Below are 17684 nucleotides of genomic sequence, written 5' to 3'. Positions count from 1 at the left end.
AAACTAAAAAAAAAAAAAAATCAGACTCTGCATGTACATCAATACTGGTGAAATAGAAACAGAAGTGCAAAATATCAGAGATGCATACTTCCCAAAGCTGACATTCCAATTAATAAATTCAGAATAAAATACTTTTTTCTACCATTGTTTGAGAATTTTATTTTTCCATTTGCTTTGTTCCCAGTGTTTTTCTGCTTTTCTATGTTTTTTTTCTGTAAGTTCTCTTTCCATTTTACATTGTTTCTCTCCTCTCTCTCCATGTTCACCATACATCTTCCCTCTGCATCCTTACCTGTCCTGGCCAGCCCCGAGTCCCTGTCCTTATCCTCCCACTATTCTTAGTAATTTCCCTCTGTATCTTTATCTTGCCCTGCCTAATATCTCCCATCAGTGTCCCTATCCCTCCTCATGTATCCTGCATCTCTTCTCTGTGTCTCTGTTCCTCCCTGTGTCCAGTTTCTCCCCTCCCCTTTTTCCTATATCCCCCTACCCCAGGGCCAGCGCCTCTCTCTCTTGCTCCCTTCCACTCCTCCCCTCCTATGATCCAGCATATCTCTCCCCCCCCCCCCACACGCACACATTTTCTCCCCAGCCTCTCTTTCTTTCTTCTCTCACCCCCAATTCTAGCATCTCTTCCTCTCTCTGCTCCAGATCCAGTATCTTTTACCTCCTTCTGTTCTCTCTCTCTCTCACCCCCATGGTTCCAGCATCTCCCACCACCACCACCATGGAGTCTAGCATCTCTCCCTCAAACCCCAACACCACCACCATCGTGGGGGTCTGGCATATCCCCATCACCATGGGGTATGGTATCTCTCCCCCACCAGCTCAGTGGGGTCTGGCATCTATCCATCCCCCCACTTCCCCACCACAGGTTTATAGTTTATTTAATATAAAGCCTTTCCTATGGAAAATGACAAAGCAGTATCCAGTTGAAACCAAACTAGATTAAAATGGGAAGGGAAAGGAATGACAATTGCAATAGAAAAGGGAAAGAAACTAAAAAAAAAAAAAGGAAAAAGAAAAGATTGGCTCTGAATGTCAGTGGACCCTCGGGCACCCATCACCACTCAGGTGAATATCAAACATTTTTTCAAAAAAATTGGTTTTTAAGAGAGAAACAAAACATCACAGAAGACAACTAAACATAGGCTTGAAGGGAGACAGTTCCAGAGGGAGCCAAAAAATGCTTGGTTCCTTGTAGATTCATAGTTGGCCTGATTTTAAGAAAGAATTTGAAGATATTGGTTATTAACAAAACTAAGTATTCAGAGTAGGGTATAGGGGATAATTAGAGAAAGAAGGTAAGAAGGAGTGCCATTATGAAGTACTTTGTGAGTAACAGTTATAACTTTATATTAAATCCTGAAGGCAACAGGAAGCCAATAATGTTAAATAAGTGGAGTAAAGCAGTCAAATCTGGAGGCATTAAAGAAGAGTTGAATGGCTGTATTTTGGATTGTCTAAAGATGGTGAATAAGGTGCTACGGAAGACCTGAGTAGATAATGCTGCAGTAGTCTAATCATGATATCACTAAGGTGCAGAGGAGGGTCATATGTGAGGTTTCATCAAGGTATCATCAAAAGGGAGAGAAAACAAGCTCTAGCCAGGCTGTAGATCAGTTGGGAAGAGGAGAGATCTTGGTCAAGAACAATGCCTTTTTAACATGGGGGACTAATGAGATAGGACAATTAAACAGTTAAGGACTGAGAGATGGTAAGGTAGTGGTGCCAATAATCCAGGACATTGTAGTTTTGGTGGGGTTGAGAATGGGGTTGATTCCTGGTGGACCATGATGAGATTGATGCTAATGCAGCATAATGTTTGGACACATTAAAGGTAACAAGGTCTGCATAGTGAAGGAGAAATATTCACCTGTCTCATTCTAGCCCCAACAATTTAAACTAGAATTGTTGGGGATGGGTGATCAAAGCCTTCAGAGGTAAGCAAAGCATTAAATACCTCTACACAAATGGGAGAAAGGGGCAACATCTGAAAAGCAGTGTATACTAATGCCCAAACTATGGAAAATAAGATTCTGGATCTATAGTTTGTGATAGAATATGTTGGTTTAGATTTAGTGGCAGTCACGGAGACCCATGACTGGGATATATATTAGGCTATAATCTGTTCAGGACATACAAGGTATGAAGAAAGGGAGTGGGAATGACACTGACATATGTTAAAGATAATATTAAAACACCACAGAGAGGGTCCAAAGTACAGAACAAAGTCCAAACAGTGAAAAGAAGCACCAAGAGCCTTCAAAATCAGGACACAATTTCTTTAATCATGTATCTTGAACATCAATTCTTTCCTAAATGACCAGACACTTTCAAAAAGTTTAATGAATTGGTAAGATAAGACTTGCTGCGCTGATTCTTCCCAATTGTGTGTTTACCTATATGGTAAGTATACATTTTTATAGGATATCTATACAGTGTCTGGAAAAAAAAACGGGACCCCCTTACATAGTTTCAAAATAATTTGCAATTATTTAAACATTTAGTATGACCTTTAAAATACATTATCATAATAAGGCTTTTTCATAGTTAATTCATAATTTGTGTTCAAATTATCCTCCTTCAACCTTGACACATTCATGAGGTCTTCGATGCCACTGAGCTGCTAGAACAATGAATTCTGGAGTTTCATTAATTAACAGCTCAACTGTTTTGCAAGCTCGATGCACTGGAGCTCCATCCTACTGAAAAATAAAGTACTCAGAAATGTCACGTCTCTGTTGCAGTAGGACATTTTTGGGACACTGTCAGGCTTATTTTTGAAAGAGAAGTGTGCCCATCTTTCGACACAAATTGGGAGATGGGCATCCTTCTCTCAGGGTCGACCAAATCGCATTAATCGAAAGCCGATTTTGGGCGTCCCCAACTTCTTCCCGTCGCTGGGATGACTAAAGTTCCCAGGGGCGTGTCGGAGGCATAGTGGTTAGAGGACTGGTCTTGCACTCCAGAGGTGGCCGGTTCAAATCCCACTGCTGCTACTTGTGATCCAAAATCAGAAATAAATAAAGGGGGTGTCGGAGGCATAGCAAAGGCATGAACGTCCTTTTCAAAGAAACAGTAGATAAAAAACAACAAAGAAGTGGAATCAAATGCATTTATTTGGAATAATACCCGATGTGGCCACGTTTCGCCCTCAGGCTGCGTCAGGGGTACAAACTATCAAAAGTGTGTATATCATATACACTAGTAGTGAGATAAGAACAGTTATTCCAAAAATCTAGTTCCACTTTTCTGCTACTTCCCACTAAACTGATATGCATTGGCATATCAGTTTAGTGGGAAGTAGCAGAAAAGTGGAACTAGATTTTTGGAATAACTGTTCTCATCTCACTACTAGTGTATATGATATACTTATACACACTTTTGATAGTTTGTACCCCTGACGCAGCCTGAGGGCGAAACGTGGCCATGTCGGGTATTATTCCAAATAAATTCATTTGATTCCACTGCTTTGTTGTTTTTTTTATCTACTCTTTTGTAAGCAGTTGTGTGCCTTTTTGTTTTTTTGGCTTTTCATAGAAACATCCACATTTTGGACGTCCTCAACTGCCATCGCAGGGACGGAGGCATAGCGAAGGACATCCTCAACTGCCTTCGCAGGGACGGAGGCATAGCGAAGGATGTCCTACACCCATACTCTTAAAAAAAAAAAAAAAAAAAAGACGTCCCTGACGAGTACTTGGACGTTTTCACCTGGACTTGTATTTTTCTAAGGTTGTAGAAAAGGTTGAATTTTTAAAAGGATGTAGACGGCAATTTATTTAAGGTTGTAGACGGCTATTATACACGCTGCTTGTCTGCATGTATGAAGCAGTCTTTGGCATGCGCAGAGCAACCACGCATAATGCTTGGCTGCTCTGCACTGACTTCCCCTCCTTAGGAAGGAAATCGTGTACAAATGAGCTAACATTGAGCAGCTCATTTGCATGCGATTTCCTTCATGCATGCCTGTTCCTTTCCGAATCGCTAAGGGATCGGTAAGGGAAGGGCTTTTTCCGTTCAGTTAGTGCATCAGTTGGTCCACTGCAGTGCCCCCTAGGGTGCCCAGTTGGTGTCCTGGCACGTCAGGGGGACCAGTGCACTACGAATGCTGGCTCCGCCCACGACCAAATGAGTTGGATTTGGTCGTTTTTGAGATAGGCGTCCTCAGTTTCCATTATCGCCGAAAACCAGGGATGACCATCTCTAAGGACGACCATCTCTAAGGTCGGCCTAAATGTTGAGATTTGGGCGTCCCTGACCATATTATCGAAACGAAAGATGGACGCCCATCTTGTTTCGATAATACGGGTTTCCCCACCCCTTCGCAGGGACGTCCTGCGAGGACGCCCTCAGGAAAACTTGGGCGCCCCGTTCGATTATGCCCCTCTGTGTATACGGATTTTCATTTTTGCATTTGTTTGATATAAATTATGGGCTGTTTCATATAATGATAGGCTATTTTTTTGGTCAATTATATTTCAGATATAAATGAGATTACTCTATGATTCTAAAATATTATTTCTTTTAAGACACAGGGTCCCCTATTACTAAGGTGCGCTAATGGATTTAGTGCATGTTAATGAATTAGTGGGTGTTAAGTGCCATGAAGCCCATAGGTATACAATGAGCTGCACGGCATTTAGCGCATGCTAAATCCATTAGAACACATTAGTTAAAGGACCCCACAGTTATGAATCCCTGATACAGGCAATATCATTAAAATGGCAAATAGATTGGATATTTGATTGCATTACACAAGATTTTAAATACATACTTATTAAAATTAACCCTTATTTATAAGGATTTATTTACCTCCTTTTGAAGAAATTAATTCAAGGCAGTGTACAGCAAGAATAAGCCAAACATATACAACTACAGTAGTAAATATATTCAAATAACATTACAGAGTATGGCATTGAAAGCTACTTACAAAGTCAACACAATACACATTAAAAACATCTTGATATCTGGTTTCTTAGAGAAAACCTGATTAGAAAGTGACCTGTAGAAATTTTATTTCAATGCAGCTATCCCAGTGTTATGGGATGCCAAATCCCTTGCAGAATGCCAAGTCTAGTATGTGACCCTTTTCATGAGTTGGTGTGATCCTAGCACTGTTACTTCTGTATTCAGATCAAGGGATTCTTACGCAGATTATGTGTTATTATAAGGTGCTCAGTATACCATAAACAGCCAGGCTGGTTTCTCTTCTTCCAGCTAGATTAAAAGGGATTCCGGTTCAGCTAGATGGGGGATGGCAAATTTGTGCAGCTTGATTGTGTCCTGAGTCAGGACTGCTACTCCTTCTCTCCCTTCTTGGTTGATGTTGGATGTTGAAACCCGTTGAGCATAGATCAGACAGCAATAGTTCTCCTGGTTTTTCATCTAGCCAGGTTTCAGTTATTCCTAAAATGTCTAAACTCTGTTCACAGGTCCATATCATGAATCATTGGAGATTTATTTAGTAGCTGATCTGGCATTCATCCACACCCAGGTTCCAAAGTGTGGCCTCGAGGTACTGGGGGTAGCTTGGCAGTGAGGTGATCATTTGGGAACTGTTAGGCAGGTGTTTAATCTCTTGCTCTTTTCTCTAGTTAATGAGGATTACAGCTTCCATTTCTGCACACCACTGAAATCCCTGAGATATCTTGGCCCTGATGTTTCTTGGTGTTGGATGCTACCTAAAGCAAATTTCATTAGGAAGCACTACATGCCTAAAACATTCTGTGAATCAGCAACTTTTCAGCAGATTAATTGCTATTAAGCAAATTTTACCAGTGGCACAGGAGTAAACATTTTGTAGGTCCACAGTACTGAGAGAAAAATAAAGACCTTTGTGTGTTGTAAATCAAATGACTGTTTCACACTCCAGTGTGAACTTCTTCTGGATGTTTAATGCACTTAAGAGGTCAAGGGATTTTAGTTTGAGCAGTGTATAAGTACTTAAAGATATAAATTTCAACTCAAATATTCTGCAAACTGAAACAACATTCAGAATCTTTGAGTTGAAATTTATATCTTTAAGTACTTATATACTGATATACAAATGAAATAAAACTATAAGAAGAAACAAAAAAGTAAAACTGAGCTCTGGTGCCTCACAGATTTAGCAGAAATATATACAAGTTTAAGCTGTAAATGAACAAAAAAAAAAAGTATATTATTTATCCCTCTATGCATGAGCCTATTGTGGCTTCCAACTACCATTTCAGAGGCCCCTTTACTGGTTGTATTTTTCTGTGGTTGGCTATAGGCTTAGTCCAGACAGTGGGTGTTCCACAAAGGCCCATCTTATGATCATACTTTTTCAATATTTATAGACGGCCAGTGTGTAAGAGTTTTCAGCAATTTGGTTTCCAGTAACATCTTTATGCAGATATACAGATTTAGTATACTATTAGAGCAGAGAAAGCAGAAATTTTAGCAGAATAAATGTTTGCTAACAGGATTAAGCCAAGGGCAAATTAGTCCTTAAATCCTAATTTTCTTTCCTTGAGTCCCTCCAAACTAGTGCAGATGCTAGGCTTTGTGCTTTCCTGCCAGTAGGTGGAGACTGAAAAATACTCAGCCAGTCAGTCTTACTTTTTGTGCAGTAGGGTGACATTGAGCACTGGTGCAAAGAATATCTGTTCTTCCAGCAGGGCTTAGGCCCTGTGACAGAGTCCACATATGGGCAAGCCTTTAGGGTCCAGTGTTCATCGACAGTCACATAGCTAGTAACATCCTGCTAGGAAAGCAGAACACAACCCCTATGATATGAACTCTTAAGTTGGGATCACAGTGAGAGAGAATAGATCCTTCATCATTGCCAGTGATCAGCAAGAAAAGTGTTTTTGGCTCTCTAAGTATCAGTTCCTAGAATGTTCTCCTTGTCCTTCCTACTTCCTTGGCTTCTGACCTTCTTCCCAGAGTCTCTGCAGAACTTGTGCATGCAAGGTCAAACCCTGGTAACTGTCCCTCTGAGTGGATGTTGCATACCATCTGAGTTCTTTCTCAAGTGCATGGGTTTCATTGAATATAATACTATTATTTAAACATGCTGTTTTGTTTGTAGATGTTTATAAAGATGTTTGAAAGATGCCATATGTTTTAATATCTTTTCTAGGAAGCCATAAAATATGGAGCTCCTATGTAGCGGTACAGCCCGATGGAGTATAGCATTGGAGATGGATGCACAAGCAATTTTTTTAAACAGTTTCAGCGGCGCTTGAGCATGTGAATGTTGTGTCCCTGAAGCAGGAGACAAAATGGGAAGCCTAGTCGGAATCAGCATCCTGGTTCTGCAAGACATTTTCTTCATTGAGCTAAGTGGTGACTTTGAATCTCCGTGACGATTTTAGTAGTATATTTATTTAGTTATTATTTGGGCTCACTTGAATCACTATTTTTCCTTACAATTTTGAGTTGTTTTGGACACAGACTATTTTTTGGTCTCTAGAATTATTTTAAAATTCAGGATATTTTATTGTCAGAATAACACAATTAATGATTCCATAATTAATTTTGAAAGTAATACAGAAAAAAATATATTACACAATGGTGCAATATTTATCTTTTGAATTTCCCTAGGAATGGCCCTAGCCATCCCCAGTGATGACAACTTGTTCACCATCACCTATGATTTTATAAACTACTATCATGTTTCTTTGCAGTCATTTCATCTCAATTATAAACAATGCTAACCTGATCAGCAGCTCTTTCCAAAAGGATAGGATTCATCCTCTTTTATCATTTTATTGCCACTCTTTCCACCTTTTCTAGTTCTTTGGTGATCACAACTGCACAAAATGGTTCTCTAACCCCCCCCCCCCCCCCACACACACACACACACACCAACCTTCCCAGACTCTCCACTCTATCCCTCTCTTCTTTCCTTTCCCCCAGGTCTGACCTCATCACCCTCTTAACTCCCCCTTCTCTCCAGCTTAAACCCACCACTCTATTCTTCTTTCTCCTTCCCTCCAGCTTGACCTTACTTTCCCTTAACCCCCCCCCCCCCCCCCAAAGAAAAAAAAACTAGGACTAATACTGTACCCTTCCTTCTATTTTCCCTCCTTCACCACTTCTCCCATTAGGCCTAAATGCACTTCTCCCCTCCTTCACACTGTTCACAGTTCCAACCCCCCCCCCCTCCCCCCCAACTTTCTCTCTCTCTTACCATCCCACTCCAAGGTTAAATTTCATTATTCTTTCCTCCTCCCTTCTGGAACTGCAGCTGTTACCTTTAGGTTCTCCCCAAATTCTTACTGACAAAAACAGCAGAACGTGATGACTGAGGAGGATATGAAAGCAGACTATCAATGCAGTGAAAAACACAACCTTTTGAGGAAGTACAATATAAGACTTTACCATTGAACATACATAAGCTTGCTGCCATGTGTAGATTTATGGGTGGGAGAGGAATGTTTGAAATGTAATGGGTGGGAGAGGAATGTCTGAAATGTAAACAGATAAAAGCAACATTACTAAACACATTGGTTGAATGTCTCAGGTTGAGTGATTAGTGGATAAAGATCCTAGACAATATTGAGAGACTCACCAATGTACTTATGGGGTGCTGATATGGGGACTGAAAAACCTTTGGTGGAGCAACATCTCTCATTGGATTCACTATTTGTACTGCTGACTGCCAAGATGGGAATCTTACACTTATGGATGGGTTGAGGACCACCCACCACTCATTGTGTGGATGGAAGGCATGAAACAAATGGACCAATGGTAGCTACAGTGTAGGCATAAAGACTCACGAGGGGAGAGATCCAAATATTGGGCACTATGGTAAAGATGTGCTGCATTATGACTGTGTGTGTGTTTTTTTTTGGGGGGGGAGAGGGAGCAGGGGGAGTAAAAACAATAGAACAGGTATCAGCAGCAGTATAAATCAGAAAGCATAGCCATGCTTTTCTTTGGCCTAAAAGATAAGCACTCTTGAGATCTTCTATTGTAATGTATTATACTGTATCATTTTAACATAAGAACTTAAGCGTTGTCATACTGAGACAGACGAAGGTCCACCAAGCCCAGTATCCTGTTTCCAACAGTGGTCAATCAAGGTCAAAAGTACCTGGCAAGATCCCAGAACAGTAAAAACAGTTTTTCCCACGTCTATCATAATAATGAAAGCGCGGGGTACAAATGTAATAAATAAATAATGGCTTATAGATTTTTCTTTTAGGAAGTTATCCAAACATTTTTTAAACCCTGCAACGCAACTGCTTTTACTACATCAATAAATTCCAGAGTCTAATTACACACAGTGAAGAAATATTTTCTCTAAGTTTGTTTTAAATTTACTACTTAGTACCTTCATTGCATACCCCTAGTGCTAGTATTTTTGAAAAGAGTGAACAAGCAATTCATGTCTACCCGTTCCACTCCACTCAGAGCTTTACAGATCTCTATTATATATCCCCTCAGCTGTCTGGTCTCCAAGCTAAAGAGTCTAGACACTTTAGCCTTTCCACACAGGGAAGTCACCCCATCCCCTTTATCATTTTCGTCACTCTTCTCTGTACTTTTCCTAATTCCACTATATCTTTTTTGAGATGCGGTGACCAGAATTGCACACACTATTCGAGGTGCAGTCGCACCATGGAGCAATACAAAGGCATTATAACATTTTCATTTTTTTCCGTTTCCTAATTCCCAATATTCTCTTTGCTTTCTTAGCCACCGCTGCACACTGAGCAAAGTGTTTTGATGCAGCTTGAATTTTGTCCGCTGTCACAAAACCCAGCGGACAAAATTCAAGCTGGATCAAAACACCAGCATAAGCAGGAGGTATATTTCCTTGAGAAAGCCTACATAGCGAAACTGGACCCCGAAGGAAGAAAGATTAGAACCAGCGTTTCAAGTTTTATGCTGGAAGACTAAGATAAGTGCTCTATGCATATGTATTTAAAACATTTAATACTAGATTAAAATCCGGGAGGTTTTTTCCAAGCCGATGAAGATTTCACCCCGTGGATCATAAGATACATAACTTAGACCGGGATACAGAGGTTTTTTCCTCCTTCACACAAAGATATTATCACACCATTTGCAAACCACTTTTGTATACTTAATAAACTTCTTTATGAGCACATTGTTTCCATTTTTGAACTAAAATCTTTTTTGGAAGGACAGTTTCTGGAGCTTTTTGAAACCTGGTCACAACAGTGACAGACATGGAGGGACATTTTTGAAAGAAACATCCAAGTTGCGATTTGGACGTCCCTGGAAAATAGCGAAATCCAGGGGCGGGGAAACCCATATTTTCGAAAAAAGATGGACGTCCATCTTTCATTTTGAAAATACCATCAGAGACGGCCAAATCTTTAAATTTGGACGTCCCTAAACATGGACATTTCTGACTTTCAGCGATTTTCAAAACCAAAGATACCCATGTCAAAAATGTCCTAATGCAAGCCATTTGGACGTGGGAGGAGCCAGCATTTGTAGTGCACTGGTCCCCCTGACATGCCAGGACACCAACCGGGCACCCTAGGGGGCAATGCAGTGGACTTCATAAAATGCTCCCAGGAACATAGCTCCCTTACCTTGTGTGCTGAGTCCCCCAGCCCCCCCCCCAAACCCACAACTGTACACCACTACCATAGCCCTTACGGGTGAAGGGGGGCACCTATATACGGGTACAGTAGGTTTGTGGTGGGTTTTGGAGAGCTCGCTGTTTCCTCTACAAATGTAACAGGTAGGGAGGGTATGGGCCTGGGTCCGCCTGTCTGAAGTGCACTGCAGTACCCACTAAAACTGCTCCAGGGACCTGCATGCACTGTCATGGACCTGAGTATGACATCTGAGGCTGGCATCGAGGCTGGCACGAAATATTTTTAAAGAGGTTTTTTGAGGGTGGGAGGGGGTTAGTGACCACTGGGGGAGTAACGGGAGGTCATCCCCGATTCTCTCCGGTGGTCATCTGGTCATTTCAGGAACCTTTTTGTGCCTTATTCGTAATAAAAACACGTCCGGGTGAAAACGTCCAAGTGTTCATCAGGGACGTCCTTGTTTTTTTTTTTTATTATGGGTCAAAGATGTCCAAGTGTTAGGCACGTCCAAGTCCCGCCTTTGCTACGCCTCTGACACGCCCCCTTGAAATTTGGAGGCCTCTGGGAGGACGACCATCTTCCCATTTATGTCGAAAGATGAACATCCTTCTCTTTCGAAAATGAGCTAAATAGCCTCCACCTCCTTTCAATAAATGAAGGATATTACCTCTTCTAACCTGCACATGCTGATACTTTAACAGCCATCATATTCTTCCTCTACCTTCTGCCCCACATGGGCCAATGTCTTTCCTCATTAGGGTGATCAACATGGATCAGTGCCACTTCCTGCACCTGATTTCAGGCCAATGGCATGGCAGACAAGTCTTACTAGCCTCATGCCATATGCACAAAATTTGTAAATTCTGTGAGGAAGGACAATTTTTCACCAATTATGACACAAAATTTCCCCAACAGTACAATATGAAATTCCAGTTCTCTGCCTTGTTTTTTATTTGCAATAATCTTACTTAAGCAATGTAAATCAGATCAAATCTTCACCCTGTCTGGAGATATCTGGAAGTGACTTGCTTCTTTTAGAGGACTACTTTCAGAAGTCATAAAGGGGTCCTTTTACTAAGTTGGGCTAGATGCTAATGCACTGCCAACACAGCTTAAAATGGCATACCAGAGTACATGCTCAGGTATCCTGCGGTAACTGCCAAATTAGCGCATGCTAACCTTGTGCTAAAAAAAATAATATATTTTTTTAGGGGGCATGTCTGGGGGGCTGACAGCGGCCATTCCTACACTAATCAGCACAGCTACATTATCACACACACTAACTTGTTAGTTTAGGAATACTGTGGGAGCCCTAACTGCCTACAAAATGGGTGGCGGTAAGTACTCATGAGTAAAATTTTGTTTTTACAGTTGTGGTAAAAATGGCCTTAATGCACAGGAAAAACCTATGTAAGGCTGCACTAAACCCACTTTTTGCCATAGCTTAGTGAAAGGACCCCTTAAATAGGTAAAAAGGCTGTTTGAAAAAATTGTCACTGCATTTTTGAGGATAGGTCAGAGAAGGCAACTACGTACACTGTTTTTAACTAGAGAAAGGTGCATGCAGAGAAAAGAGGTGCTAACCCCTGCATGTATTTTCTAGATCCTTTGGCCACCAAAGAGAAAGTATGTGCATACTTTTCTTTCTTAGAACTGGTGCAAAGTTTGCAGAAAAAAGTACCACAGACTTTTCACCAAAGCAGACTGTCGTAAAAATTGTCCCCTTAAAGTATATTAATCATCAGTGTACTGATGACAGATCCCATACTCTGCACTAGAGGGAGGAACATTTTGTCATACTGCGCCCCAAAGCACTGCGATACATAAGCAGATTAGCCAGCTTAAACACTAGCATGGGTCATGAAATACACAATTTCCTGCAGAAAAACAGAACCTGGGTCATGTGAAGATACATCTGGGTAGTCATTTTCTGATAAAGAGAAAAGGCATGTTTTCTCAGAGAACTCTAAAATGTAATTAGGTAAATAAAGATGATGTAATGGACTTTTAGGGCTGAAACAAAATGGGAGAAGCATCAATGTAAATATATAAGGTAACCAGAATGGCCAAATTAAAGCCTTTTTGTCCACTGCATGTAATCTCAAGAGAATATTTAGGGCTAGGCAAATGTTGTACAGTACCAAGGAAAGCCAGTTGATGTTCCAAAAGCTTCTCACGCAGCAGAACTTCATGCTCGTGGCCAATAGAGCTAGAGATGGAGAATTAAGGAAATGCAGCAGGTATGGACTGAAAGGAACAGGGAATGCACAGTAAGCTCAGATCTCTGCAAAAACATATTGCATCCAATATATGGGAAGGTTAAGGTTCAAGATGGGTTTTTTTTAAGTGGGGGGAGGAGGGTAAGAGTCTCCGGAAAAACATCACAAAATAAATTATTCCGTCACTGAAAAAGAAGTACAGGTTCACTTCATCAAAAAGCACAGGAAAGGGGACAGGTGAGAAAACACACAAAAGGGCAAAGAAGAAATGCACAACTTGTAATACTGCAGGTCACAGTGTAACAGAGGCTACACCTCTCTAGGAAACAACCAGGTTGGCGACAGATGTTTGATGGTAGTCAGCTGCTAAGTCCATTGTGATCTAGGAAGACAAAGTTTAGAGCAACAGCCCCCTTATATTTGGTAGCTATTTAAGTTTATTACAAAGCTTGGAAAAAAGACAAGGGGCAGGGGATTAAGTATGGGATCACCTGTGTTCATTGACAAGGTAGGTGCAGAGGGCAAAAAATTTCTTTTCATTTGTAGCTTGGCTTTTTTTTTCCAATTTTCAGATATCTTTCAGTATATTTCACACATTACTTTTAATAAAAATGATATTAACAACTTTTTAATATGCACTAATAAACTTAATGAACATTCCTGACAACAGCAGTATACTTGCATTAGGCTTCCAAGACTAGGGTAAACTGTATTGAGTAACCATGGTTATAAACAAATTATCAATGAGCATAGCGAAGCCAGGTGTACTTGGAGATTAGCATCATTAAATTTAATGTTAAGAGGGGGCATCAGAAGTCAACCCAGAAGAAGGTACTTGCCTAAAACAATACCAATGTATCTGAAAAGGATAAGACCCAGGAAGTCTAATATATAGCCCTGATGCTCTTGTTACTAAGTATGCATTTGGGCTATTGCAACATTTAGCCTGTTCCCATTTCCAATTAAAAAACTTACAATCTTTACAAAACACTGCTATCAGGATTCCCTGTCATGCTCAACGCTATAACGACATCTCTCCCTTAGTACAGAATCACCATTGGTTGCCAGTCTTATGCTTACTTTTAATGCAGTCAAATCAGGTCTTCCACCTTACCTCTCTATGCTCACAATGCCCTATTCAACAGCCCGCTTACTTTATTCTTTAAATGAGCATCACCTTATACTTCCAGGGCCCAAGATGGCTCATCTAGATTCTACTAGGCAAAAATCTTTTTCTATACAGCTTAATTTCTATGGAACTCTCTTCCGCTTTACATTTGAACAGAATCTTTCCTTAAAAATTTGGCTCTTTCACCAAGCTTTCTCTCCTCTGTAGGTGATGCGGTCCTATACTGATGGGTTCCCATTTGTTGTTCTAATTCCCCCTCTTTAGCTTTTTTTTTTTTTTTTTGCTTTTTTGCCTTCACGTTACTACATCACTTCTCCCCAGCTCTCTACTCTCTTACCCCTGCTTTAACCTTGCCTTGTATGAATGAAATTCTTACTTTCCTATTGAAAATTTGTAGCTCCTTTCCTTGAAATTGTCTTTAAATTTTTAAATTGTACATCAATTTGATCTGCTAGTTAGCAAAGGCGGTATAGAAGACCTGAATAAGCTAAACTAAATGGGCCAGGAACCAGGAAGTAGCTTAGTAGAACCACTTGAAGGAGGAACTAGAATAGGACTTGAAACTTAACAGGACTACCATGAAACAGTATCAAAAATATACACATTTAACAGCACTGAAATTCAAATAACAGAGATATATTACAACGTCAACATAATACTAATGAAACCCCTAATAAGCATGCATTAGAACAGTCAAATAACAGATATGATGCAAATGTTCTACAATATCTATATTAATAAATCCCACCTTGAACGTTCTGAAGCTCACTCCAAGGCAGAGAAGCACAAAACTCCTGTAGTCTTCATAGGCTAGGACCAGTCACCCTCACTCATAGACCCGCCCTCAGCCACGCCCCTTCTGTACACTATGAGGCATCTGCAAAATCCCTAAACAGTTCATAAGTTCATGGTGGTGAAGCCATCCAACTCACCATGTCTCTCTGCCCCGCCCTCGAGGGCGGAACACAGAGAGTAAAGGGATCCATAAAGGCACCCCTACCAACTGGCAACCCCCTCCAACAAACAACGACCCAGGCAGGGGGAGTGTTTCCGTACTCCTCCCCCTGCCTAGGAATCGCTACAGACTGCTGGCAAACTCCCCAACCACACGACCACAAAAGCCACCCGCAACCCCCCCCCCACACACACATACATACACACACAAACAGAAACACAACCACACACAGAAACACACAAACACACACACACAAACAGAAACACAACCACACAACCACACACACATACACACACAGAAACACAAACGCACACACACAAACGCACACACACAACCACACACACACAAACAGAAACACAACCACACAACCACACACACATACACACACAGAAACACAACCACACACACATACACACACAGAAACACAAACGCACACACACAAACGCACACACACAACCACACAAACACGCACACACACACAGAAACACAAACACACACATAAAAACTTACACACAAACACAAACACACACACACAAACACACCAACAAACACAAACACGCACACACACACAGAAACACAAACACACACATAAAAACTTACACACAAACACAAACACACCAACAAACACAAACACGCACACACACACAAACACACACAAACAGCCTCGACGGTGCACCTCTAAGTGCCCCCCCGCCGCATCGCCGCAACAATCCGTGCAACGGGGCATCAGAAAGCCCCTACCCCCTTCCTCGCCGCATCACCCAACCCCTCCCCCGCCGCTTCACCAAGCCCCTCCCCCACACACATCGACCGCCTCACCACCCGCGACCGCTAATACAAACTCTGTCCGGCGGCTGCTGCTGCTTCTATTCAGCAGCAGCAGCAGCCCATACATAAAGAAAACAAAAAAACAACCTCCTAAAACGCACCTCCGTGGAGAACCATCTCACATTGGCTGACGTCTCTGCAGCCGCTCCTCCTCTCCCCTCGTCAGTGCCCCTGCCGGAAGACCCCGGAGAAACGCCGAGACTTCAGAGGGGAGAGGAAGAGCGCATGCTGAGACTTCAGCCAATGTGAGATGCTTCTCAACGGAGGTGCGTTTTAGGAGGATTTTTTTTTGGTTTTCTTTATGTACGGGCTGCTGCTGCTGAATAGCAGAAGCAGCAGCCGCCGGACACAGTTTGTATTAGCGGTTGCGGGTGGCGAGGGGGTTGAAGAGGGGGGGAGGGGCTTGTGATGTGCCACAGTGGGGGGGGGGGGGGCAGATGATGCGCGAAGGGGGGGGACAAGGGGCTTTCTTTGGGTGCTGCGCCGGTTGGGGGGGGAAGGGGGGTCTCGCTGGACATGGGTGGCTGGAAGGAAGCAGGGGGAGGGGAGGGGAGGATCGCTGCACATGAGTGGCTGCAGGGGGGGCAGGGAACAGGGAGATAGGGATGGGGCTCCACACACCACATGGGTGCCTGCAAGGGGGACAGGGGATACAGGACAGACACTGCAGGGCGGGCAGGGGGACAGAAGGGTTGGTGGTCATCAGGGGGGACAGGTGGGTCAATGGACATGGCTGGCCACAGGGGCGGAACAGGGAAAAAGGAGAGGAGTGTCCTCAGACATGGGTGGCTGCACAGGAGAGGAGGGTCGCTGGACCTGGGTAGCTGCAGGGGGGCAGGGGGACAGAAGGGTCGCTGGACATGGCTGGCTGCAGGGGGGACAGGGGAGAGAGGAGGGACGCTGCACATGCGTGCCTGCAGGGGGACAGGAGGGATGCTGATGGGGGGGGGCCTGAGACCACATGGGTGGCTGCAGGGGGAGCAGGGGAGACAGGAAGGACGCAGCAGGGGGAGAGGAGGGTTGATGAGCATGGGTGGCTGCAGGGGGATGCTGGACATGGGTGGCTGCAGGGGGAACACGGGGAGAGGAGGTTCGCTGCACATGCCTGGCTGCAAGGGGGCAGGGGAGAGGGAGGGGGTTCCTCACACCACACACGCAGTCACTCATTCTCTGTCTGCCACATACACTCTCACTCACACACTCACTGTCTTTGTCCCTCTCTCTCACACAGTGTCACACAGAAACACAAACACTGTCTCTCACACACTCTCTCTCTCGCACAAACACATACACTCTGTCTCTCTCTCTCACATTCTCTCTCTGACACACACGCTCCCATCTCTCACACACGCTCTTTCTGAAACATACACTCCAAGGAAAACCTTGCTAGCGCCCGTTTCATTTCTAACAGAAACGGGCCTTTTTTACTAGTAGCTTATAACAGAAAGAGTGGGAGGACAACAAATCAAGGATCCCAAAGACTGAGAAGATGTATAATAAAAGAGAAGTTTATTGTGATATAAAGACTCGACACAGCGTCGTGTTTCGGCCGTTAGGCCTGCATCAGGAGTCTATAACCAAATTTAAAAACATATATTATAAAAAACAATACACAAATAAAGAACATATTAAAATATGCTAAGGGATATGTATATGAGATAATTAAAGTACATTACATTTTAATTCAAGAACAAATATAAAAATGGACAAATACATTCTATTTTAATAATGTATATAATTTTGTCTTTCATACATTTGGTTTTATTACATTTTGTTCAAATTTAAACGTCACTTTTAATTTTTTATCTTCATACTTGTATCTTGAATAAAAATATATTGTGCCTTTAATATCGTACATACACATCTCGGTATATATTTTTTTACAAAAACCATATTTCCTGCTTTTATAAAAAAATATATTTCCTGCTGTACTCGCTTTCAAATGCATATGATTTTTTCTTTATACATTTGATTACATTATTGCTTAATTTTTAATCCGTATT

The 17684-nt window shown here is 42.2% G+C and overlaps 1 protein-coding gene across 5 annotated transcripts in view; it reads right to left on the bottom strand.

Moving 5' to 3' along the window:
- The window catches only part of C9H15orf41 (chromosome 9 C15orf41 homolog), a 493434-nt gene that overhangs the window by 208363 nt on the left and 267387 nt on the right, over positions 1-17684 (bottom strand). For all 5 annotated transcript variants that reach the window (XM_030213799.1, XM_030213801.1, XM_030213800.1 and 2 more), the window contains one exon: positions 12692-12759. In XM_030213799.1, coding sequence (XP_030069659.1) covers positions 12692-12759 — 68 coding nt within the window. The remainder of the gene's footprint in view (positions 1-12691; positions 12760-17684) is intronic.

Source organism: Microcaecilia unicolor, chromosome 9 (genome assembly GCF_901765095.1).
Source record: "Microcaecilia unicolor chromosome 9, aMicUni1.1, whole genome shotgun sequence".
Lineage (NCBI taxonomy): Eukaryota > Metazoa > Chordata > Amphibia > Gymnophiona > Siphonopidae > Microcaecilia > Microcaecilia unicolor.
The sequence above is the reverse complement of the archived record's forward strand: the minus strand, read 5'-3'. Positions and strand labels throughout refer to the sequence as shown.